The sequence below is a fragment of the Thamnophis sirtalis genome, unplaced genomic scaffold (genome assembly GCF_051295495.1).
Source record: "Thamnophis sirtalis isolate CommonGarterSnake01/CBP01778 unplaced genomic scaffold, rThaSir2_p1.2 scaffold_2, whole genome shotgun sequence".
NCBI lineage: Eukaryota > Metazoa > Chordata > Lepidosauria > Squamata > Natricidae > Thamnophis > Thamnophis sirtalis.
The window spans coordinates 177,229,541-177,255,703 of NW_028261382.1; the positions used below are offsets into that span (position 1 = coordinate 177,229,541).

A 26,163-nucleotide genomic window follows, 5' to 3' on the forward strand; every position below is an offset into this window, starting at 1 on the left:
ATTCCTAAAACATACAGGTTTAGTATCTGAGATATATTGTTTTTAGGTTTTTATGGCAACCAGATACAAACAGAAGGAAAATTAATCTTCTCTGCTAGCTTTTTCCATATCCAAATTCCTGTGTCCCCTTCTTCTATATAGCCATAGCAGAAAAACAGTTCCATTAAAAAAAAGAGAGAGAAATGGATCACAAGTATCACGAATAAGTGCTACATTCCCAATTCAGCTTCCTAAAATCCTTCTTTAAGAATACCACTCCATAGAAAGTCAAGCACAGGACTTTTCTAGTCTCTCTCTTTTTTTTATACCCATAGACCAGTGGTTCCCAAACTTGGAAACTTTAAGACTTGTGGACTTCTGTGACCCGTCAAAACCGCGGTCCACTAAAGCGCGCCCGATTAAAGCGCGTACGTGATGTCATCAGCAGCGCGACAAATACAACCGCGGAGAAAAAAGGGCGCTTTAAAAAGCGCTTTTAAAGCAAGCCGATTCACATAAAGGTAAGGGTTAGGTTTAGGGTTAGGTTAAGGGTTAGGTTTAGGGTTACATTAAGCGTTAGGGTTAGGTTTAGGTTAAGGGTTAGCGTTAGGTTTAGGGTTAGGTTAAGGGTTAGGTATAGGGTTAGGTTTAGGGTTAGGTTTGGGGGGGTTAGGTTTAGATTTACGCGTTAATTTTAAGTTTACCGATCACAGCGTGCTGTTTTCGTCGCGCTGTGATGACATCACATACGCGCTTTCGTCGAGCGCGCTTTAGTCTACCGCAGTTTTGTGGTGGAACCGTGGACTTCAACTCCCAGAATTCTCTGCTGGCTGGAGAATTCTGGGAGTTGAAGTCCACAAGTCTTAAAGTTGCCAAGTTTGGGAACCCCTGGCATAGACTATAGCCAGGCTGATTATGCTGTAGATGAGCTTTCTGTTCTGGTAGGACCCGCATTTTCCAAATATTCCAAATTAACATCCAGGGTGCCGTATACCAAACGCAGTACGTTCAAGACCTTCTCTTGTATGAAGTCCACTTGCTCTGCGGGACAGTAGTCATCCAGGCTGGATCTGGGAACACCAACATTTAACACGTTTAAGTTTATTTCAAAAGAGCAGCCTTTCCTGCTGATCTTCAAAGGGTACAGTTTCATCCTTATTTTCCCTCCTTCGTTTCGCAGTATCAGCTTTCATGCAAATGTTCTTTATTCACCCACAAAGCTTAGCCTGCAATGATTTAAAAAATCAACAACACCCACCCTCTGTCCCATTGATCTTCTCAATGGGGAAGCGCAGACAAGTTTTCAAAGAGTCTCAGGGTGGCCTGGATCTAAAATGGAAACGCTCTTTCATATAACTGGTTAGCTGGAGCTCCAGAGATTTCAGCCAGACAGCTACTGGGGTGGGAGTGACATTTTAGCAGCTTACCCGAAATAGGGGGGGGATTTCAAATAATTGCTATCATCTTCTTTCATTGCCCAAATAGCGTTTTAAACGATAGGCTCATTGCTTATTTGGTCGGTTTGTCTGGCTATCCTATGCTTAAGTCACCGTGCTCCATTTCCCCATCATTGGAGACGATGCGAGTATTTCTCAGCCAGACAGTTACTCAAGAATTGAAAGATGGAAGCATTAACAATCAGACAATTTGGGTTAACACAGCTGAGCAATCAGCGGCTGGGCAAAAACTCAAGAAGGTTTCAAATGAAATCGATTGACAGCATCTCCTACATGCTTATTTGAGCATCTCTCATTAATGCTCATTTCTAACCTGAATATTTCATTCATCTCCATTTGCTAATTGTTTGAAATGCTACCTGGAATCATCAGTCAATCTTAAGAAACATACCTGCAAAATTCAAGAATAACTAGCACGATGCATTTAGATGTGATCCCCCCCCTCCCCGTTCTATAAATACCTTTCCCTTTTCTCTATCAAAAAAATATTATGGGACGTACAGATGCTGTCTCTCATTAAAAGTCATGCTTGATATCTTATTATTTTGATTTAGAAGTAACGGAAATGTTATTTTCTCTCTTTCTTTTGCATCTGGCAACATCTACACCTTTTGAACCACTAAGTTCACCATACATTAAATCAGAATTAAACCATCATGCACTAAATGGGAATACTGAATTAACTATAGTGGTAACTATAGCATACAACTGTAACCATTACTCACAGCCAAAGCAGAGCTAATTAAGGCTTAGCGTAAAATATGAACTAGGTTACTAAGCCTGGAGAAGCATTTTGGGTGAGGCATGTTCAGCCTATCAATCTGCATTGAAGATACACTCACAATTAAACTTACCAGAAGTTAGAGAAAAGCCATGGAAGAATACGTCAATATACGATTACTATGGTGAGATTATTATATGTGCGGAGATGGAAAGATTTTGATACTATCCACTATGGAAGAATGGTTGGTGAAATTGACAGAGATAAATAAATTAACTTTCTTAACTGAATTAAAAAAATACTATCTATGTTTATTGGTGACTAGAAACCTCCTGTGGACTTTTTGTAAAATATCATGAACATGATTTATCATAGAAAAAAAGAGTATTTTGATGCAACTTTAGAGAGAGATAGAGAGAGAGAGGGAGGGAGGGAGAGAGAGAGAGAGAGAAAGAGAGAGAGAGGGAGGGAGGGAGAGAAAGGTGGTGGTGGTGGTTTAAAATGTGTTTGTATTTCTAACTGCTATGAGTACACACTCTTTGGAACTATTTTCTTTCTTTTGTTTAAATTTGCAAGAAAAGAATTTTTTTTTTGTTTTTTCAGCGTTTCACCGAAAATAAGACAGGGACTTATTTTCTTTCGACCCCCAAAATAAGTGCTTGGCCTTATTATTTTTGAGGTGCAGGAGGAGGCGAGCGTGGTTACCCCATGGCTGCTGCTGTGTTGCAATATTTTCGGGGGGGGGGGGGCTTATTTTAGTGCATGTGCTCAAAAGCCTGATTGGGCTTATTATCTGGGGAGGTCTTATTTTCGGGGGGAAACAGGGTATGCTTTCTTTCTTTTTCCCTTTTCTTATTTATATTAGTTTGCATTGGTTTTTTAACCTCCTTTTTAAAATGTTTTAATAAAAATTATATTTAAAAACATGAAACTTACCGGGCTATAGTCACAAGGGTTGGTTTCGGTAAGCTTCCCAAGAGATGCTGTATCGACTGTACGAAACTCTCTATCTCCTCTTCGGTGCTAACATGATGAGGTATTTCTGAGTAATCACACGTAAGGCCAGCCTGATGAACCTGGTAAATGAATGACACACATTTGTTTGCTCAAGAACTCCCTCTCCAAGCAAATTAAGAAGCAAATTCTGTATAGGTGATAAGAGAAAAATCCTTAAAAGAACTTAAAACACTTTTTAAAAAAATATAATTTATTTTTATTTTCAAAACAAACACAACACATAAAATCTTCCTTCTTCACATACTGTAGAAAGTGTATCAGTTGGTTACAAAAGGTTTTCGTGCATCTCTTCCACAGTCATCAAGCATAATTCATATTAACTCAAGTATTTTAATTCAAATATTTATACATGTTACCCTTATACCTCCATTTTTATTTGACTATAATTGTTTAAACGTCATTCATCATAAAATATACCAAGATTTAATACACAACCACATACTGGCATTTCATTTAATATTTCTAAAATCCCCCAATAACACTGAATCCTTATGTCCTGTTCTAGCTAAACATCCATAATATTTAATAACAAAGTTTTCTAATCCTCCTTTCCAGATCACTGTTTGCAATTTGCATCCAGTTTCTTTATATTGTACCCATACATATATATAGGTTGTCATCATTATCCCTCCTTTATTTGACTATATCCTGTATCATAACATTTTACCCCTAATAATCAAAACTTAACTGTATCTAACTTAGTTCTTTTTTATTAACCTTTGTATATAATCTAAAGGGATTTCTAATCTTCCTTTCATGGGTACCATTCAATATTCATATCCAATTATTACTTATCATAACACTACACATTGTATACATTATTATCATTGTCAATTATTTCTTTAACTATATCTATTATCACTAAATTTCACTAAGTTTAACTAGTTTTAAGTTATATTCTTCCATCTATCAACCTGTATCTTTCCAATAACAAAACAATCTCATATCTCAAATCTCACTGGCTCAGGGTTGACTCAGCCTTCCATCCTTCCGAGGTGGGTGAAATGAGGACCCGGATTGTTGTTGGGGGCGATATGCTGACTCTGTAAAACCACTTAGAGAGGGCTGAAAGCCCTATGGAGCGGTATATAAGTCTAACTGCTAACTGCTATTGCTATATCTTCTTCCATTTCTGGTACCAATCATCTAGTCATCCTCTTGATCACTTTGTATGGACTTCTCTTAGCCACTCCTTGCTTATAAGATCTCTCGTATAATCTTTCTGTTTCCTTATTCAGTTTGTCTTTGCCAGATCTCATTGCTTAGCAGAGTAAGAAAAATACTCAGAGATGATTCACACCCTGGTCAGTGTCTCTTCGCACTTCTACCATCAGGCAGAAGACATCAAAGTATAGCCAGCCGAACAAACAGGTTTAAAGATAGTTTCTATCCTTGGGCTGTGAGACTTTTAAAATCCAACCACAATCACTCCATGCACACGCTAGTTTTTTTTCTTTCTTTTTTCGTTTCTGTTATAATTTTGTACCAGTGAGGTTAAAACCAATTTCATTGTATTTAAGTACAATGACAATAAAGATTATACTTATACTTAAGACCTGATCTCCCAAGGATCTCTAGCCAAGCCAGAATGATTACAAATGTTGTTGTATCTGCAGAATGCTTTAAAAATGGTTTGCTTGAGAAAGTTTGCTTAATTTGCCAAAATTAAGCCAACTTTAGATCTTGATTTATGAACTTGAGTTCTTTCAAACAAATCATAATTGTTTCAAAATTGCAGATTTGAAGAGCAACACTAAATTATGGTTGACTTAATTTTCACTTCTAATCTTACAGTTGAATGAATGCAAGGGAAGAGAGAAATTAATCTTGTTGTGGTATGAATAGGTTGAAATGCAACCAATATCTGTGGGTCAATATCTGCATGACAGTATCATGGTCTGGAAATAATAAAAAAAATGAATAGGCTTACCATCTCATAATCTGGAGTTCCCATTCGATCTTTCAAATTACGCACCAGTTGAACCAGAGGTTTCATTCTACATAGAATTAAAATATAAATTGTGCAATTAATATAAACAGGAAATGTTCTAGGCATAAACTCTAAGGAAGCTGGGGAAACTATGATATACAATATACTTCATTCTACAAATTGTATCCCTCTCTATTTTTAAAGTTTTACTACATTAAAATGACAACTGCAGACTTTTTCCAGAAAAAAACAAAATAGATCTTGGCATTAGGATGAAGCACCATTCTCTTTTAAGATATCATATAATAACAACTTAGGTTCCTGGCAAATTATAGCTAGGCTTGATTTATTCATAAATGTGGACGAATTGTATAGCATAGCCTCAATATTTAAATATATTTCCTACTTTAAAAAATGTATTTTTTGATAAAGTGTGGGATTTTGGTGTTGGTGGTTATATCTGTCCTATTTCTCCATAAAAAAAATGTTTTGTGCTTTAAACTGTCCTGGTAATCAGTGGCTTTTAAAAACTCAGGTAAATATTTTCTGCCTCAGACTCTTTGAACAGGCTGGAACACTGGCAGACTTATCTGTGTGTACTTAATTTCTCTCTTTTGTTATTTATAACTTGCTATAGTGAGAACTATTGTGGAAACGTACAGGGCAGTAAGCCTGGCTCGAAGAAGGAACAGACATTAAATATGGAAATAAATCAATCTTCTGAAAGATTCATTGCAGTATATAAAGAAAGTTTGATGCATGATGATAGACGATACAAAAAATATGCCTTGTATGGAGAAATAAAAAAATTCTAGCAAAAATTCATCAAGTGTGAAGTTGTTCTCCCTCCAAAAATAACTGAGTTCCCAGAAAGGCTTTGTCTTTCAGTGTTTGTAAGATGCACCAGAGTATAAGACGCACTGAGATTTCGAAGAGGTAAATTTTAAAAATAAAGTTTTTGCCCTCCCTGGTCCCCAGGAGCAACTCTGCAGGCTTTTTCATTTTTTGTGAAAAAGGGGCATGCAGAAAGTTTGGGAGGCCTGCAGAGGGCAAAAAATGGCCCATTTTTCACACAAAAGAGCCCTATTTTGCAAAAACCAGGGTGTGCAGAGGGTTTGGGAGGCCAGTAGAGTATTCCTGGGGGGCTGCAGAAGACAAAAATGAGGAAAAAACAGGGCATGCAGAGTTTGGAAGGCAGAGTGCTCCTGGGAGGGCAAAACCAGCCTCGTTTTTATGAAAAACAGGCCCGATTTTTACTCGTTTTTGCCTTCCCAGCCCTCAAGGGGAACTTTGCAGGTCTCCCAAACCCTCTGCGCATCTCCATTTTTGTGAAAAACGAGATGTGCGGGGCAGGGTTTCAGGAGGTCAAAAATGCTGCATTCAGTGTATAAGACGCACCCAGGTTTTCACCCTCTTTTTTGTGGGAAAAAGGTGCATCTTATACTCCGAAAAATGCAGTATCTCCCAGCATCATCTCCTCAAAGTCTAGTTCATAATAGACTCGGTGTCAGGAAGAGGGTTCGATTACAATACCCAGGATTTGCAGCCCATCGTTTCAGGTTTTCTTCGGTGTCATCATCACACAAATCAGCAAATGCTGCTTCTAGATCTTCCAGCTGGTGTGTGCGGTTCTCTACGCAGTCGACCAACTCGTCCTTCAAATATAAAAGCAGAAAGCACTAAGCCATTGTAGGAAGCCAGGAGGCCAGCTCTCCAGCTGGGAAAATGCGGTTATATTTTTGCTGCTGTAGATTTAAAGGCCCTGCATAATCCTTCTGATTTCTTTCTTTCTTTCTCCAACTCTTTAATCCCTTTGTTTCGAGGTGGAGTCAGCGCAACTGAGTGAAACTGAGCATTTACTGGCCAGATGCCTTTCCGATGACTACGCGGAGTTCATAGCACGTATTTCCTCTTTTTGTCCTGATAGAGAAACTTCTGCTGCTGCCTAGGATTGAATTCTCAGCCTTCCAAGTGTTTTCCCCTCTAGGCCTCTGCGCTGGTCCAAAATCCTTTTGCATCAACTGCCCCAAATCTCCTTTGAAGCGAATTCAGTACTAGCGGCCATTCTTTAAAACAGGGATGTCCTGGGCTGCATTAAGGAAATGGAGATAGTTTCTAGGGTTCCACCACAAAACCGCAGTAGACTAAAGCGCGCTTGACGAAAGCACGTACGTGACGTCATCACAGCGCGACGAAAACAGCACGCTGTGAGCGGTAAACTTAAAATTAACGTGTAAATCTAAACCTAACCCCCCCAAACCTAACCCTAAACCTAACCCTTAACCTAACCCTAAACCTAACCCTTAACCTAACCCTAACCCTAACCCTAACCCTTAACCTAACGCTAAACCTAACGCTAACCCTTAACCTAACCCTAATGCTTAACGTAACCCTAAACCTAACCCTAACCCTTACCTTTATATGAATCGGCTTGCTTTAAAAGCGCTTTTTAAAGCGCCCTTTTTCTTTCTTGTCGCGCTGCTGCTGACGTCACGTACGCGCTTTAATCGGGCGCGCTTTAGTGGACCGCGGTTTTGACGTGCCACGAGTTTCTAGTCATGCTCCAGAACACATTCTGAGAATTATATGAAAGCGCCACCAAGAAGGCATCCCTTCTTTGTCCATTACCCCAATTCTAATCGCTTCTCTTCCAAACATCTTACATTCTTCTTGAGATAAGCAATTTTGACAAACCACCTCCGCCATTCTCTACTGAGAATCACCAACATCCTACCTCTGATAAATTGCTTTTGGGCTTCTGAAAACTGTATAGTTCTTGTAAGAGTTTGTATTCTTCCTGTACAAATAAATCAACAGACAAAAATGGTTATTCATAGCACACTGCAAGGTATATGCCAATAATCAAAACACCATTTATAGTCCTAAACTTGATTTATGGGAAATTGCCCCCCCCCCACTACCTGCAAAAAAGAAAAATGCATCATCAAATATATACTTTGGGCACTTTTAGACGTTTTATCTATAGTCTATATTAAAACCAAACGGCATAAAATCAGTTATTCTGGATTTTTCCATATATAGAGACCTACAAATTTTCATGTAGAATTCTGTTGTTACACTTTAAAATTTGCTTTATCCAGCTGAATCCAGCAGATTTTTATTATTTTGAGTGCTTTTAAGCTGCTTCAGTCATAGGACTCCAAGCAGCATATAGCAGTATCTTTGAACAGTGCCGCTAAAATCACACAGCAGAAAGTGTTACAATAGCAGTAACAATAGGGGGGGGGGGGGGAAACAACTATCCACCATCCTTGCATCTGGTGGGAGGAGAGGTTCTCTTAGAAATGCTTGCGCCTGAATATCCTATCCTTGTGGGTAGCAAGAACTCTCTACAAGTATCTTGGACAAGAAGATACTTAGCTGTTCCCTAATCATGTCCCAAGCCATGATAACCAGCACCTTGGATTATACCCGCTACCTCATATTTAGTGGGAAGACAGCTAACCTAGTTAGTATCTTTATTAGAGACTCTATTGAAATCATAAGTCACAGAAGCAAACTCCTCCCTATAAAGCTGGTTCAATGAGTTGTGGTAATGCGGTGGTTAGAATGCAGTATTGCAAGTTAACTCTGCCAACTGTCATCAGTTCAACCCTAACCGGCTCAAAGTTGACTCAGCCTTCCATCTTTTCAAGGTTGGTAAAATGAGAACCAGGATTGTTGAGGGCAATATGTTGACTAAGTAAACCGTTTAGAGAGGGCTGTAAAAGCTCTGTGAAGTGGTATATAAGTCTAAGTGCTTCTGCTATTAATCCTTTTCTAATGCCAGTGTTGCATTGATGTCCCAGTTCATATACTCTTATATGGACAACAGTGACCTAGGCAGAGGCAACTGAATTCAAGGTTTATATACACCGGCCATCTAGCATGTCTGAACGATTGGGTGAGGAATCATTACTATTGCACATTAATGGAAAAGGCAGCGGGTAGAGTGGGAAACAGAAGTGATTATCTCCCAGGCAATTCAGTACAAGGACCAGACATTCATTCAAATGAGCAATTGGGCAGCACTATATCATCTGCCCTGAAAAACACTTCCCTACTCAGGTAGCAGCAATAATCTGGAATAATCTAGGCCTTTGGCTGAGCCCAAATAGCAATAGCAATAGCAGTTAGACTTATATATCCCGCTTCATAGGGCTTTCAGCCCTCTCTAAGTGGTTTACAGAGTCAGCATATCTCCCCCAACAACAATCCGGGTCCTCATTTCACCCCCTCGGAAGGATGGAAGGCTGAGTCAACCTTGAGCCGGTGAGATTTGAACCGCCGAACTAGCAGTCAGCTGAAGTAGCCTTCAGTGCTGCACTCTAACCACTGCGCCACCTCGGCTCAAATCCGTGCCTCTTTCCCTTCTGACAATCCACCAAACACGAACTGGTTCAAAAGGAGATTGCCACTCTTGATCCTGATACTAGCCATGGCAATAGCACTTTAAGACTTATATATACCGCTCCTTAAGGAGAACCCAAGATGGAAACCATGGTCCTGGTTGCTGTTGCTAGTGGTCTGATGGACGTTCAGCCTACTACACCTAGAGGCCATCAAAATTCTAATATTCAGAGCAGGAAATAAAATTTATAACAAGGGCAATGGTGATGTCTTCTTCTGAGCCCAAAACAAGAAGTTTTCTTCTATACTCAAAATTCTGGAAAACAGTTCAGAATCAACAGTTCTACCCAATCGATTTTGAAGACAGAGAATTTCACATACGGTACTCCCAGTAGTCGGAGGGGCTGTTAGGGATCCAGGCTGTAGGACTGATACACTAACTGCAAGTAAGAAGCTGAAGTCTTCAGATGAGAGTTTATTATTACTATAGAATCGTCAGAGATCTCAAGAGGCTTGAGTCGAACTCAGGATTTATCAAAAAACAACAACAGCAAAAAAAGGGGGAATTCCTTCAAAGTAAAAAAGGAATAGCTAGAAACAGCTGTAAAAGGGCCAAAGAAAGTTGGTGGACACACACACACACACTGGCTCTTGGGAGTAGTAGTATGGAATGAAATAAGCCTAGGTTTCCTAAGAGCTTCCATACTGCAACAGCCTTGGGGTAATTTTCAGCCCTGAGGTATAAAGATAAGTCATGCAATTTATTAATAAAAACACTTGATTGGGGAAAAAAAAACATATCCAGTTTAGAACATTCCTGGTTTGAATTTTAACATGTCAGTAAACTCACCATAGAGGGAAATGCCTGAGCTGTTGGGAACATATTTGAAAGGAGGTGCTAGATTGGGAAGGCTAGATCGCTTCCCATTCTGCTGTTTTAACTGATTTTTTATTATATTGTTTAGTTTCCGTTCTTTCCCTGCTTCTTGTTTTGCTGTTGTGCTTTAACACAACACTGTTGAGGTCCAGCCCCAATTAGAATGAATGTATGTGGTGTTGCGATTTTAAACCTTTCTTTCTCTTTCTTTCTTTCTTTCTTTCTTTCTTTCTTTCTTTCTTTCTTTCTTTTTTGTAAGCCGCCCGGAGTCCTTCAGGATTGGGCAGCATATAAATTTTATAAATAACTAAATAAACAAACAAACAAATAAATAAATAAATAACAAACAAACACTGCATTGTAAACTGCTTTGGGCAAATACTGTGAGCAGAAAAGGCAGCAGGCAAAGATTCTGAACTAAACGTCACACTAAGAATGGAGGGGGAAAATATCTATTAAAATAGGCCTTCTTTACAAAGCAATAGCAATATCAGTTAGACTTATATACCGCTTCATAGGGCTTTCAGCCCTCTCTAAGCAGTTTACAGAGTCAGCATATTGTCCCTAACAATCTGTGTCCTCATTTTACCCACCTTGGAAGGATGGAAGGCTGAGTCAACCCTGAGCCGGTGAGATTAGAACCGCTGAACTGCAGATAACAGTCAGCTGAAGTGGCCTGCAGTGCTGCACCCTAACCACTGCGCCACCTCGGCTCTTGCAAGAACCAATGGGCAAGACTGGTGTTGTAGCTGGATAGTTACCTGTGTGTATATTTCTTTGAAAGGATTCTTAACTGAAAAGAAGTCCAAGTCGATATCTAAAACGTAAGCACTGCCCTTCTTCAGCACTTGGAGAATGTCTCGGGCAAGTTCTGACATTTGATACCGGTGTTTTCCCGTGGAAGCAGATGCAGAGGGAACCCGGGAATTGCTCGGCTTCTCATGCCCAGAGATACCCTCCCCAAAGCCAACAGAGAGTCCAGCTGTGCAACTGTGGGTCGAGTCAGCAGAGTCTTTCGAGGAGGAGGCATCACCTGAGTCATCAACACTTAATTTGCACTTCTTAGCAGAATGTGGAGCTTGGCTGCCCTCCCAATCGCCGGCAGCTGTGGAGGGATTCACAAGGCGCACATCCAGGTGTAAAGGTTTTTTGTTCTCCAGCTGATCAGCCGGGACATAGAGACCATCAGAAAGGAAGTAAGCATCCGTGCTTGTAACCCTGGGAATAATAAAGGTTTATGGTTATTATCAGCTTATTTCTGGCAATATAAAAAAATTGACGGGCAACTCATGGCCGTGACCCGTTAAAACCGCGCTCGACTAAACCGCGCCCGATTAAACCGTGTCGCTGACATCATCAACAGGGCGACAACAGCCAGCGCGGAAAAAGAAGGGCACTTTAAATAGCGCTTTGAAAGCAAGCCGATTCAACTTAAGGAAAGGGTTAGATTTAGGGTTAGGTTAAGGGTTAGGATTAGGGTTAGGTTAAGGGTTAGGGTTAGGTTTAGGGTTAGGTTTAGGTTTAGGGGGGTTAGGTTTAGGGGTTAATTTTAGGTTTAGGGTTTACAGCGTGCTTCTGTCTCCGCGCTGTTGTCGCCCTGTTGATGATGTCAGTGACGCGGTTTAGTCGGGCGCGGTTTAGTCGGGCGCGGTTTTGTGGTGGAACCACTCATGGCCACATACACTGGAAGGAATCACGGATCATAAGATAGAATTGAAACCAGAATTATGCTTATTAGGTATACTAGACCCAAAGATGGACAACAAACATCGATATATAATATTACACATACTAACTGCTGCTAGGATTTGCACAAAATTGGAAACAAAAAACTACACGCCCCCCACCGGCCAATGCAATGGTAATTAGGAAGATACTCGAATGTGCTGAAATGGACAGGATAACTATGGAGTTAAAAGAAAGAGAAGACTATTATAAAATTTGGAGTCGACGGCACAAGTGGCTGGAGAATAGAAGCCAAAACAAGGACTAAAAGTTTTAAGAACTATTGATTATAATATGAAGAAAAATTTATGTATGTAAAATCTGATTATATGTATTATACTATCCTATTACAATATAACTATTACGTTAGTATTAGAATTCTTAAAATCTACGAGAAACCAATACCCGAGTAGTAAACTACAAAAGCAGAATATACTGTGAAATTATATTATATTGTTATGTTGTGTTTTTTATCTGCTTGTATTTGTTTTTGTATTTTTTTCTTGTTTTGTTTTTCCTTTTCCTTTTTTCTTCTTTTTACTTGTGGTTTCGTAAACTTGAAAATGTTCAATAAAAACTATTTTTTTTAAAAAAAAAGGGATGGGCAACTCATGGCCAGATACACTAACTCAGTGTTTCTCAACCTTGGCAACTTGAAGATGTGTGGACCTCAACTCCCAGAATTCCCCAGCCAGCATTCGCTGGCTGGGGAATTCTGGGAATTAAAGTCCAGACATCTTCAAGTTGCCAAGGTTGAGAAACACTGCACTAACTCAAGATATACGTGCAAGCACACACACACACAAACACATTCTAAAACAAATTCTTGGAATGCTGCAAAATACCACATTCCCTTAGTTACCTTATTGTAGTAGTAGAGGCATCTTTGCCCACCAAAAAGTGATGAGTCCCTTCCTCTATTTGCTGAGCCCAAGGTGGATGTAACCATATTACTTGTGAAAAATGACCAGCATAAACAGCAGGCATAATCCAGTTTTCAATACTTAGTTCACTGTAAAAGAACAAAGGATAAACATGGGCTGAAATGTACGAAAACCCTGGGAAGAAATGACATAATTAAAAAAAGAAAAGCATTGTCAACATACTTGCCCTTATGAAAATAAGGCCTCCTAAGAAATATTCCAATGGTTTTGTTAGATAAAAAAATCAGACAAAATCAGACGTGCTCAAAGATATTTTCTGAAAGTGAGAAACAGCATACATATAGATAGTCCTTATGAAAGATCATTTGGTGACTATTTAAAGTTACAACAGACCCCCAAAAGTAGTTACAATTTGAAGACTTGAAGTTTTAACGCTAGCACTAATCCTGCTTAATGATCAGCAGGACTTACGACACATAATAGTGTGTGTGTGTGTGTGTATATATATATATATATATATAATGTATTGTACACACACACACACGAAAAAGGCAGTAACAAATTTTTTATTTATATAGCCTTGGTGTGCAGAAAGCATTTGGTTAGTTCAATCAATGGCTAACTTTATTGGGTTTTCCCTCTAATAGATAACTAAATAATGAAACGTACAGAGAAGATGGACCAATGAATCTGGTTTTCTCATTGTCTTTGCTTGTCAGGTCGTAAAAGGTGATAGCAATAGCAGTTAGCAATAGCAGTTAGACTTATATACCGCTTCATAGGGCTTTCAGCCCTCTCTAAGCGGTTTACAGAGTCAGCATATTGCCCCCAACAACAATCCGGGTCCTCATTTTACCCACCTCGGAAGGATGGAAGGATGAGTCAACCTTTGAGCCGGTGAGATTTGAACCGCTGAACTGCAGAACTGCAGTCAGCTGAAGTGGCCTGCAGTACTCCACTCTAACCACTGCACCACCTTGGCTCATGCAGCAGCCTCGTGGTCACATGACCTTGGGACACCGCAACTGTCATAAATATGAACCCGCTGCCAAGCATTGGAATTTTGAACACGTGACCAGGAGGCTGCTGCAAAGGTCATAACTGTGAAACATGGTCATTTTTTTCAGTGCAGTTGTAACTTTGAAACGTGACTAAATGAACCGTTATAAGTGGAGGACTACCTGTACACAGCGACAGGATCCTACTAAAAATGTCGCAATCGTAATGTTCCTATTCATCATTCTCTGCATGTATAGATATATCGTACGTAGTGTCTACTAAATACTATATGCAAACAGTTTGCTCTTCAGCTCCCTGTAGCACACAGTCTTTCTATAAAGCATTTTTATAATTCTGGAAACCTCACACAGTTCTTTGAGCATTCGGATATACTTAGCACATAAAATCACAGGACTTGTAGCAAAAACAGTGTTCAGGGATCCTGTCTGTTCTTCCGTTGTTCGGTCCGAGATATTCATTTCTGCTTATTACGTTATCAAACGGCTTTGTGGTCCACCCTCATTTAATTTTGGGGCCTCCTTCTTAAACAATGTACAAACTTCATCGTGTTTATGGAGATTCTCAGTCATCCGGATTCATGGTTGTCCAAAAAATGCTTTTTTCAAGAGGCAACTGGACTTTCTGGTTTTTCTTGGAAGACATTTTGCTTCTCATCCAAGAAGCTTCTTCAGCTCTCCACTAAGCTTCTTGGATGAGAAGCGAAACGTTTTCAAAGAAAAACAAGGAAGTCCAGTTGCCTCTTGAAAAAAGCCCCTTTGGGACTTCAGCATGTTGTTCTTCATAAAGCCACAGAATTGACTTCTCAGAAATAAGAACTATTCTCAGAAACTTCTCAGAAACCAGCAGGATGGCTATAGTTCCATCCTAACTCTTAGATAAGTGGAATTCTTAGTACGGACGTCAGATGCCCCCCTCTGGCCATTTAGGTACAAGACATACACACAATCATAAAGCTTAAAAAGAATGTAAATGTTTCGCCCCAAATTTTTTTAAGAGTTTTTTTTTAAAAAAGAGTTTTATTACTATTTATAGGCCGCCCTTTTCCCTGAGGGGACTCAGGGCGGCTTACAAAATATAGGGGAGGGGATACAAAACAGTAAACATGAAACAATACATGAGTAAAAATAATACACAACATTCATTCATCATTCGGGTAACTTCGTTATTTGATTATGTCATGTGAGCTTATAAAAATAAAGGAGAGACAGAATATCATGATATATGAAACAGATTTTACCAACAGTTGGAATTGAGAGGTGGGAGTTGGAACAGGATTTCTTGACTCCAAATGTGTTGTAATATGTGTAAATATAAATGAGTATATTGGGCAGAATAATTGTACATAATTAGAATTGTGTGATGAATATGTATGTATGTATGTATGTATGTATGTATGTATGTATGTATGTATGTATGTATTTAGTGTCACAACCCCTGGTATGCCCAAATATGGGAGGAAGCACAAATTTATTTATTTATTTATCAGCACAAATACAACACAAATGTAACAAAGGCAACAGTAAAAATATTGGGCTTTCTGTCTGGATGGTCTCTTGTGACGAGCCGATGGACAGAGAATGGAAGCAGTGGACTTCCTCCCATGTTTGGGCATACCAGGGGTTGTGACACTAAATACATACCTACTTCCCTGGCTCAGCTGATAAGGAGGAGAACCTTGTGGCTTAGTGGTTAACAGAACTGCTCAATATGTAATACAGCCCAGGTTCGAATCCCAGTAAGGGTATGCCTAGCTGATGAGAGCTAAATAGCTTGAAATAGATCTATACTAGTCTCCCTTATTTATTTATCAGCACAAGCACATCACAAATGTAACAAAGGCAACAGTAAAAATATTGGGTTTCTGTCGTGATGGTCTCTTGTGACGAGCCGATAGACAGATGATGGAAGCAGTAGACTTCCTCCCATATTTGGGTATACCGGGGGTTGTGACACTACCTACCTACATATACATACATACATACATACACACACACACACACACACACACACACACACACACACACACACACATATATTCTATATTATAGTGTGGAGATAATGCCAGGATGGTCACACTGTGTCTGATATTTTAATATGAAATGAATTAAAAAATGTTAAAGAGAGTAATGTGAGCTGAGAGTTTTTTTGTCACATCTCTTATGTAATTTCAACGCCCTCCAAGAACAAAGCATACAAAAACTCTTCCCCAACAGCTAAAGTTGAGCTAAAATTCTGACCCAGTCCACACAACGGCACCCTCGTACCTGAACAGAGCCTCCTTGTCGAACACAGTATCTGCCGGCATGTCCAGTGGAATGAGGAGATCTGGGTGCGAGTCCAGGTGGAGAAAGCTGATGTTGCTAGCAGGAAGATGCTTTGAGCCAATCGCTCGATAAATGAAAGGGAGAACCTGGAACGACACCATTGCAGATGTTTCAGTGCAGGAAAAAAACTATGGATAAACTTTATGATTCATCAGGTTTGCAAGGAATGTCATCAGAGAGAAGGACAACGGGGGTGCCTGGAAATAAATTGGCTTTCTCCCAATCATCTTAGCACAGTGTTTCTCAACCTTGGCCACTTGAAGATGTCCGGGACTTCAACTCCCAGAATCCCCCAGTCATCTTTTCTAGCTGCTGACATTTGAGTCTGGTGGAGGAATTCTGGGAGTTGAAGTCCACGCTTGTTCTAGTTCAGTGTTTCTCAACCTTGGCAACTTGAAGATGTCCGGGACTTCAACCCCCAGAATCCCCCAGTCATCTTTTCTAGCTGCTGACATTTGAGTCTGGTGGAGGAATTCTGGGAGTTGGAGTCCATGCTTGTTCTAGTTCAGTGTTTCTCAACCTTGGCAACTTGAAGATGTCCGGGACTTCAACTCCCAGAATCCCCCAGCCATCTTTTCTAGCTGCTGACATTTGAGCCTGGTGGAGGAATTCTGGGAGTTGGAGTCCATGCTTGTTCTAGTTCAGTGTTTCTCAACCTTGGCCACTTGAAGATGTCCGGGACTTCAACTCCCAGAATTCCCCAGCCATCTTTTCTAGCTGCTGACATTTGAGTCTGGTGGAGGAATTCTGGGAGTTGGAGTCCATGCTTGTTCTAGTTCAGTGTTTCTCAACCTTGGCCACTTGAAGATGTCCGGGACTTCAACTCCCAGAATCCCCCAGCCATCTTTTCTAGCTGCTGACATTTGAGTCTGGTGGAGGAATTCTGGGAGTTGGAGTCCATGCTTGTTCTAGTCCAGTGTTTCTCAACCTTGGCCACTGGAAGATGTCCGGACTTGAACTCCCAGAATTCCCCAGCCAGCATTCGCTGGCTGGGGGATTCTGGGAGTTCAAGTCCGGACATCTTCCAGTGGCCAAGGTTGAGAAACACTGACATAGATGGTAAATCATAGATAACAGAGAGAGAGAGAGGTGTTAGAGATGATACATAAGAGTAGATAGGAGATGGATGGATGATAGATAGATAGATAATGGGTGGATAGACAGATAGATAATGGGTGGATGGATGTAGATAGTGGATGGATAGATAATGGATGGATGGATAGATAGAGGGTAGGTAGGTAGGTAGGTAGGTAGGTAGGTAGGTAGATAGTGGGTGGATGGATGGATAGAGGATAGATAGAGGATAGATAGATAGATAGATAGATAGATAGATAGATAGATAGATAGATAGATAGATAGATAGATAGATAGATAGATAGTGGGTGGATAGATGGATGGATGGAGGATAGATAGATAGATAGATAGATAGATAGATAGATAGATAGATAGACAGACAGACAGACAGACAGACAGACAGACAGACAGACAGATAATTAATACATAGATCAGTGTTTCTCAACCTTGGCAACTTGAAGATGTCCGGGACTTCAACTCCCAGAATTCCCCAGCCATCTTTTCTAGCTGCTGACATTTGAGTCTGGTGGAGGAATTCTGGGAGTTGGAGTCCACGCTTGTTCTAGTTCAGTGTTTCTCAACCTTGGCAACTTGAAGATGTCCGGGACTTCAACTCCCAGAATTCCCCAGCAATCTTTTCTAGCTGCTGACACTTGAGTCTGGTGGAGGAATTCTGGGAGTTGGAGTCCACGCTTGTTCTAGTTCAGTGTTTCTCAACCTTGGCCACTTGAAGATGTCCGGGACTTCAACTCCCAGAATCCCCCAGCCATCTTTTCTAGCTGCTGACATTTGAGTCTGGTGGAGGAATTCTGGGAGTTGGAGTCCACGCTTGTTCTAGTTCAGTGTTTCTCAACCTTGGCCACTTGAAGATGTCCGGGACTTCAACTCCCAGAATTCCCCAGCCATCTTTTCTAGCTGCTGACACTTGAGTCTGGTGGAGGAATTCTGGGAGTTGGAGTCCACGCTTGTTCTAGTTCAGTGTTTCTCAACCTTGGCCACTTGAAGATGTCCGGACTTCAACTCCCAGAATCCCCCAGCCAGCATTCGCTGGCTGGGGAATTCTGGGAGTTCAAGTCCGGACATCTTCCAGTTGCCAAGGTTGAGAAACACTGACATAGATGGTAAATCATAGATAACAGAGAGAGAGAGAGGTGTTAGAGATGATACATAAGAGTAGATAGATGGATGGATGATAGATAGATAATGGGTGGATAGACAGATAGATAATGGGTGGATGGATGTAGATAGTGGATGGATAGATAATGGATGGATGGATAGATAGAGGATAGGTAGGTAGGTAGATAGTGGGTGGATGGATGGATAGAGGATAGATAGATAGATAGATAGATTAGATATAGATAGATAGATAGATAGATAGATAGATAGATAGATAGATAGATAGAGGGTGGATAGATGGATGGAGGACAGATAGATAGATAGATAGATAGATAGATAGATAGATAGATAGATAGATAGATAGATAGATAGATAGATAGATAGATAGATAGACAGACAGACAGACAGACAGACAGATAGATAATTAATACATAGATCAGTGTTTCTCAACCTTGGCAACTTGAAGATGTCCGGACTTCAACTCCCAGAATTCCCCAGCCATCTTTTCTAGCTGCTGACATTTGAGTCTGGTGGAGGAATTCTGGGAGTTGAAGTTCATGCTTGTTCTAGGCCAGTGTTTCTCAACCTTGGCCACTTGAAGATGTCCGGGACTTCAACTCCCAGCGAATGCTGGCTGGGGAATTCTGGGAGTTGAAGTCCAGGACATCTTCAAGTGGCCAAGGTTGAGAAACACTGTCCTAGACTCAACCACAACCAGCCCTGCGAATTCTTTGGAGCCGCTCCCCAATTGCACAACGCCGAAGGGGCGACGAAGCCACTGGCCGGCCGGCCTTTTAACTTACATCGTGGTGATCTTCCACCACCCACACAGGTAACTTCGGGTAGGTGCGGAGGGAGCCGCTTCCCCCGCTGTTCTCGTGCCCGGCGCTCTGCGCTTCCCCGCCGCCGCCGCTACTCATTTTAACCCGCTTAACAGGTGATGGAACGTTCGGACACCGAAGGTTCTAAAATGGAACGCCGAGACACTCCAGCATCGAACGCTGGGAAACGCAACGTTCTAAGGCCGGAATTCGAACCCCGGTCGCCTTCCAAAGACAAGGGACGCGTGTAGGCGTGACACACGCACACACACAGGGTATCTTGGGAAAGGAAAGGAGGGGGAGGATGAGCAAGGAGTATCTCATTTGTAGGACAAGGAATCTTGGCTGCCAGGAATCTCCAAAGTATTGTAGCGTCATTAATCATTAATTCATTCATCCTAAAGTTCCCTGCGCTTTTTTTCCTCCTTTACTAGAAAAAAATAAACATTTTCCTCCCCCTTGAGCTTCCGTTTGGATCTCATGCACGCTCCTCCTTCCAAGTGTTTTCTTCCGGGGTCAGGGTTTTGTTTTGCACGCACATTTTTCCCCCCCGTCTTTGCCGGTTCCGACGTTCTGCCTGGTGGGAATGTCCGAAGGAGGGTTTCCAGGTAAAACAACACTTGCGCGGGACTCTTGGATAGGGAGGTAATAAGTCCAGGACGCTAAGCGGGACTGGGGGGGGATTTCCCCGTTGTCTTTGTTCTGGTGGGAGGTGTGATGATGGCTCATCGTTGGAGAAGGCGGTTATCTTGTCCTTTGCTTATTTAAAAGCTCTTGCTGGAAATATTCAGTGCGGGGAATAAATAGCTCCTTCGCTGATATTTAACACTTGGAATTTTCAATTTTCAACTTGCTTAGCTTGTTCCCCTCCCCGATTTAAAACCGGAATCTCTTAACAAGGAATCTAATAAGCCTTGTGTTCTTCTTTTGAAAAGATGGAGGTCTTTAAAGCAGTGTTTTTTAACCACTGTGCCGTGGCACACTAGTGTGCCATGACATAGTGTAAGGTGTGCCGTGGGAGAATCACTTTATATATAGTCAATATAGGCACAGAGTTAAAATTTTTTAACATTTTCTAATGGTGGTGTGCCTCGTGATTTTTTTCATGGAAAAAGTGTGCCTTTGCACAAAAAAGGTTGAAAAACACTGCTTTAAAGAGCAAACCCCGTGTAAGACAAGAGAAAAATCAAACGCGTAATCTCCTTGGACGTTAAAGCCAAGAATTGTCTCCTGGAGTTACCGAAAAGTAATAAAAAGATATGCATAAACTAAACAAGAGGTGAACAAGACATTTCCTGAATTAAAACGAATAAGGGTAATACAATTCAGTGCGCAGACTTAAGCATGCTGGCTCAGAAACAAATTCCAAAAAGATAAACAGGATCCGTCTCCTAGTTAATATTTTTTAAGGGTTGCAAAATCTAAGAGGGTCCCCTATGAATTAATATTTACGTTTGATGGTGGTTGAGTCTTTGCTTAAGGACCTGGCGGAAGGTATTATTGCCAATGCTAGCCGTGCCGTGTGAAAGATTATATATGGATTTGTACACTAAGGATAAATCACCAAAGATCATAGTTGAGTAGCAGATACACGGTTTCAAACATGCAGTGAATACAAGTCTGAATAAATGGTGCTTAGGTTAGGAATAATCATCTACCGATTTCAAAATAAACTTACATGATTAGTAATAATTGATATATCAATAGCAGGAGCCCTTAGACTTATATACTGCTTCATAGTGTTTATGGCATTTTCTAAGGGTTTAGAGGGTCCTGAGTATAGCAATAGCAATAGCAGTTAGACTTATATACCGCTTCATAGGGCTTTCAGCCCTCTCTAAGCGGTTTACAGAGTCAGCATATTGCCCCCAACAACAATCTGGGTCCTCATTTTACCCACCTCGGAAGGATGGAAGGCTGAGTCAACCTTGAGCCGGTGAGATTTGAACAGCCGAACTGCAGAACTGCAGTCAGCTGAAGTAGCCTGCAGTGCTGCATTTAACCACTGCGCCACCTCGGCTCTATATTGGAGTATTGCCTCCAACAACCTGGGTCCTCATTTTACTGATCTCGGAAGGATGGAAAGTCAGCCTTAGTTTAAGGCCAGATTCGAACTACTGGCAGTCGGCAGAATTAGCCCGCAAGACTGCATTCTAATCACTGTGCCGTTCACAGCTCAACAATAATTTAGACGATATTATCTGAATATGTTTTAAGTTCTCAGAGGCAGGGATTTTTTTAGTTTAATTTTTCCCCAAAGCATCGAGTTGTAACCTTCACACTAAGTAAGCGAATGTGTAGGGAACTCAATGAATAAGAGCCAAGGTGGCGCAGTGGTTAAATGCAGCACTGCAGGCTACTGCTAGATCAGCAGTTCAGCGGTTCAAATCTCACCGGCTCAGGGTTGACTCAGCCTTCCATCCTTCCGAGGTGGGTAAAATGAGGACCCAGATTGTTGGGGGCGGATATGCTGACTCTCTGTAAACCACTTAGAGAGGGCTGAAAGCCCTATGAAGCGGTATATAAGTCTACTGCTATTGAATGCTGTTAAAATATTACAATGTGCAATATTTTCAATGTACAATTCTTTTCACCACCTGCTGCTAACGTGACTATCTCTTCCCTTATCCTAAGGCAAAGAAATGTGACCAAACCGTTTTCTCCTGCCTCCTCTTCTTCTTCTCCTAGCTGGGTAATGTCTTTCCATTCCGGGCGTGGGTGCCCCCGAGGCCGAGGAGGAGCTACTGTCCGATCTTCGTCACAAACCTTTCGCCCCCAAAACTTGAGGCAGCTACATCCTCAGCAGACTTCGATGCAGTATCAGTATGATCAGCAACCTCCAACCACCTCCATCTATGCGAACCCCCCAACTCCAAACTACGCCCCTCCTAGGCCAGATTTTGTCCCGTATCCCCCACCAATCCCCCCTTCGCCTCAAGGTTCGATCACCCAGTGTCCCCCCCGGCCTCCTTTTTCGGGCCCTCAAATGAGGCAGACCTTCCCGCTCCCTCCTTGTTTCCCCCCAGCTCCCCCCCCTGTCCCGAATCCTAGTAACCCTCCTGTTCTGGCCAATGCAGCTGGACAAAACACCTTCCCGTACATGATGCCCCCTCCATCCATACCGCATCCGTTGCCTCCACCGGTGATGCCTCAACAGGTAAATTACCAGCCCGCGTATTCTCCGGGGTTCTCCCAGCAGACCTTCTCCCCTCCTAACTTTAGTAACTACCAACACAGTGCAAACTCTTACCAGAGCAACAGTGGTAGTGCTAGTAGTGGTGGCAGCACCAGCGGTAACTTCCGGCATCCCAGTGAATACCTGGTAGAAAAATCTCAGACTGACCGGAGGTCTCCAGAGCGGAGCAAATATTACGACGAGCATCGCCACCGGGATCACGGACACGGACACGGGGATCGGCATCGTTCCACTAATCATGGGGACCGGCGGGACCGTGGGAGGAGCCCAGATCGCCGGCGTGCAGAAAGTAGTCGTCACAAATCGGATTATGTCAGAGGAAGAACCCCGCCCCGCCATCGGAGTTACGAATGGTACAGGTAATCTGGATTAGCTGTTCTTCTCAGCTAATCTGTCTTTGATTTTTATTAGGACTCACGTGGTAGTTCTATTAGTTGTGTGAAACCACAGGTAGCCTTCGACTTACAACAATTCATTTAGGAACTGTTCAAAGTTACGATACAGACTTATGACCATTTTTCACACTTAACGACTCTTGCAGGACCCCCCCCCATGGACATGTGATCAAAATTCAGACTCTTGGCAAGTGACTCATATTTATGACGGTTGCAGTGTTCTGAGGGTCATGTGATCACCTTTGGTGTTCTGCCAAGCAGAGTCGGTGGGGAAGCCAGATTCACTTAACAACCAATTTACTAGTTTAAGAACTGCGGTGATTCACTTAGCAACCGTGACAAGGAAGGAAGGTTGTAAAATGGGGCAAAATTCACTTAACAAATGTCACGCTTAGCAACATAAATTTAGAGCTCAACTGTGGTTGTAAGACGAGGACTACCTGCGGTTCAGACTTTGTAGTTTACAGAATAATGACTTTCTATTTGGTGCCTTTTTTGAACCCCACGGATATCTGGGTACATATAAGTTTGCATTTGTTGGTGGGTTAGGGGTGCGAGGGTCTTGTAACTTGACAGCTTTAAGACTTGCGTGCTTCAAATGCCAGAGTTTCTGAGCCAACATTTTGGTCGCTAAGCAAGAGCGTTGCGAAGTGAGTTTCACCACATTTTACAAGTTGGCCACGCCCACCCAGTCACATGACTGCCAAGCCACTCCCCACTCAGTCACATGGCTGGCAAGCCACTCCCACTCGGTCGCATGGTCAGCAAGCCACTCCCACAAAGCAGGCCACACCTACAGAAGAGGTTCTAAAAAAATTTGAAACCCACCATTGCACTGCGCTCACTATAGTCTGGGTTTTTTTTGTTCAAATCCTGGTTGGAAACCTCTGAGTAAAAACTAGGTAAGGTTAAGGAAGAAAAGCTTAAGGTTTCTAGCAGATGTTACACCGTAAGCGACATGGGAAGAAGCGATGGTTTGCCTTGCACTATGGAGCTTTTAGCTTGGCAAGCTATTCACTTATTGTTTTATTATTTATTTATTGGTACGATTTATAGGCCGCCCAATCCCGGAGGACTCCGGGCGGCTTACAACAAGAGAAGGAATAATAAAAAGAAAATAAAAAATAAAAAAACAAGTTAAAAATCAACACGCATACATTCGTTATGATCGGGGCTGGACCTCAACAATGAGGTCAACAGCCCCAAGCCTGCCAGAACAGCCAGGTTTTAACAGCTTTTCTGAAGGCCCATCAGAGTGGGAATGGTCCGGATCTCTGGGGGTAGCTGATTCCAAAGGGTCGGAGCAACCACAGAGAAGGCTCTCCTCCGGGGAGCCGCCAGCCGACATTGTCTGGCTGACGGCATCTGAAGGGAGGCCCAATCTGTGGGATCTTACCGGCCATTGGGAGGTGTGTGGCAGTAGGCGGTCTCGCAGGTATGCTGGCCCTAAGCCATGTAGGGCTTTAAAGGTGATAACCAACACCTTGAATTGCGTCCGGAGACCGATTGGTAGCCAGTGCAGCTCGTGGAGGATAGGTGTAACATGGGTGTACCTAGGTACACCCAATATCGCTCGCGCGGCTGCATTCTGGACTAGTTGCAGTCTCCGAACGCTTTTCAAGGGTAGCCCACTTCTGGTTCTTGCCATGTATTTTGGGACCTGAATGTTTCTACGCACTGAGAATTGTATTTATTTTTAACATTCTTAAAGGGAACATCAGAGGGAGAGGCACAGGCACCGAGAGAGTCGACGGTCGCCATCTACGGAAAAGTCCTATCGGAAAGACCAGAAAAGGACAGGAAGGTAAGAAGTTTGACACTCTTAAGAGCTGTAGCCAGTTCTCATTTAACAACCACAACTGAGCCCGGGATTTTGGTCGTAAGCTGTCATGGTTAAGTGACTCACTGCATGATCTGATTTGATATGAGCCGAGGTGGCGCAGTGGTTAGGGTGCAGTACTGCAGGCCACTTCAGCTGACTGCTATCTGCAGTTCGGCTGTTCAAATCTCACCGGCTCAAGGTTGACTCAGCCTTCCATCCTTCCGAGGTGGGTGAAATGAGGACCCGGATTGTTGTTGGGGGCGATATGCTGACTCTGTAAACCGCTTAGAGAGGGCTGAAAGCCCTATGAAGCGGTATATAAGTCTAACTGCTATTGCTATTGCTATCTTCTGATTGTTTTTATGATGGTCATAAATTCACCCGTTGTGGTTGTTAAGCAAGTTACATGATTGTTAAATGAACCAGATGGCTGTTAAGCAAATCTGTTTTTTCTGAATGGGCTTTCTTTTTTTTTTTTTGGCCAGAATTTGGAAACTGGCAAAAAAACACCACAAATCGTAGGGTCACAGGATCATAGAGCACTGGAACTAGTTGTAAATGCGAGCTGGTTGTCAAGCACTTGAAATGCGATCACGTGACTGTGTGGGGATGGAAGTCAAAACTTTTTAAGAACAGATTGTAGGTACTGTGTATGTAGTAGGCCTTGGCTTATAATTGGGGCCAGAATTCCCGTTGCACCTGGCTTCACAATCTTTTTGCCATTGTTGTTAGCAGTAGCAATAGCAGTTAGACTTATATACCGCTTCATGGCGCTTTTACAGCCCTCTCTAAGTGGTTTACAGAGCCAGCATATTGCCCCCAACAACAATCCGGGTTCTCATTTTACCCACCTCGGAAGGATGGAAGGCTGAGTCAACCCTGAGCCAGTGAGATTTGAACAGCCGAACTGCAGAACTGCAGTCAGCTGAAGTAGCCTGCAGTGCTGCCTTTAACCACTGCGCCACCTCGGCTCTTATGGCTATCTTTTTTATGAGGCACTAATGCATTTACATGTGAACTGGAGTTAGTTTTGCTATTAAATGTGGACTTTTTAAAAACTTCCTTCCCTTCTTGCACAGTCGATCTCCCAGCCAGGACCGAAAGAGACCCCGTTGGGAAGAAGACAGGGACCGGTGGTCAGAAAATGCCAATCGAGAGAAAAGCTACACCTCCATCAAGGACAAAGAGCCAGAAGAGGCGACAGGTGAAAAGAACGAGGAAGAAGATGAGGATCTGTTGAAGCCAGTGTGGGTTCGTTGTACCCATTCAGAAAGCTACTATTCGAATGATCCCATGGATCAAGTGGTATGTATTCCAAGGAATTCTGGCAACCAATTACTAGGTTTATAAATATATGAAGTTTACTTCACATAACTAATTTTAGTTAATTTTAGGATCCAAGTCAATATAGATCTTTCTTTCCTCCCCTGAATTGCCGAATAAAATATAATATGG

General features: G+C 42.0%; 2 protein-coding genes across 3 annotated transcripts in view; one reads left to right on the forward strand and one right to left on the reverse strand.

Moving 5' to 3' along the window:
- Positions 1 to 810: 810 nt before the first annotated feature.
- Positions 811 to 19,507, reverse strand: CUNH5orf22 (chromosome unknown C5orf22 homolog). The gene is made up of 9 exons (XM_087707585.1): positions 19,278 to 19,507; positions 16,225 to 16,370; positions 12,919 to 13,068; positions 11,093 to 11,549; positions 7,839 to 7,901; positions 6,638 to 6,759; positions 5,105 to 5,171; positions 3,094 to 3,233; positions 811 to 1,049 (listed from the first exon to the last, which is right to left on the reverse strand). Exons 1-9 carry the CDS (start codon positions 19,392 to 19,394, stop codon positions 893 to 895), a joined length of 1,419 nt encoding a protein of 472 aa, XP_087563711.1. The 5' UTR covers positions 19,395 to 19,507; the 3' UTR covers positions 811 to 892.
- Positions 19,508 to 19,822: 315 nt separating this feature from the next.
- The window catches only part of DROSHA (drosha ribonuclease III), a 109,493-nt gene continuing 103,152 nt past the window's right edge, over positions 19,823 to 26,163 (forward strand). The window contains exons 1-4 of one of the 2 annotated variants that reach the window (XM_087707587.1): positions 19,823 to 19,903; positions 21,984 to 22,850; positions 24,598 to 24,690; positions 25,788 to 26,013. In XM_087707587.1, the coding sequence (XP_087563713.1) occupies positions 21,991 to 22,850; positions 24,598 to 24,690; positions 25,788 to 26,013 (1,179 nt within the window). In that variant the 5' untranslated portion in view covers positions 19,823 to 19,903; positions 21,984 to 21,990. The remainder of the gene's footprint in view (positions 19,904 to 21,983; positions 22,851 to 24,597; positions 24,691 to 25,787; positions 26,014 to 26,163) is intronic. The other variant, XM_087707589.1, reaches the window with a different exon arrangement.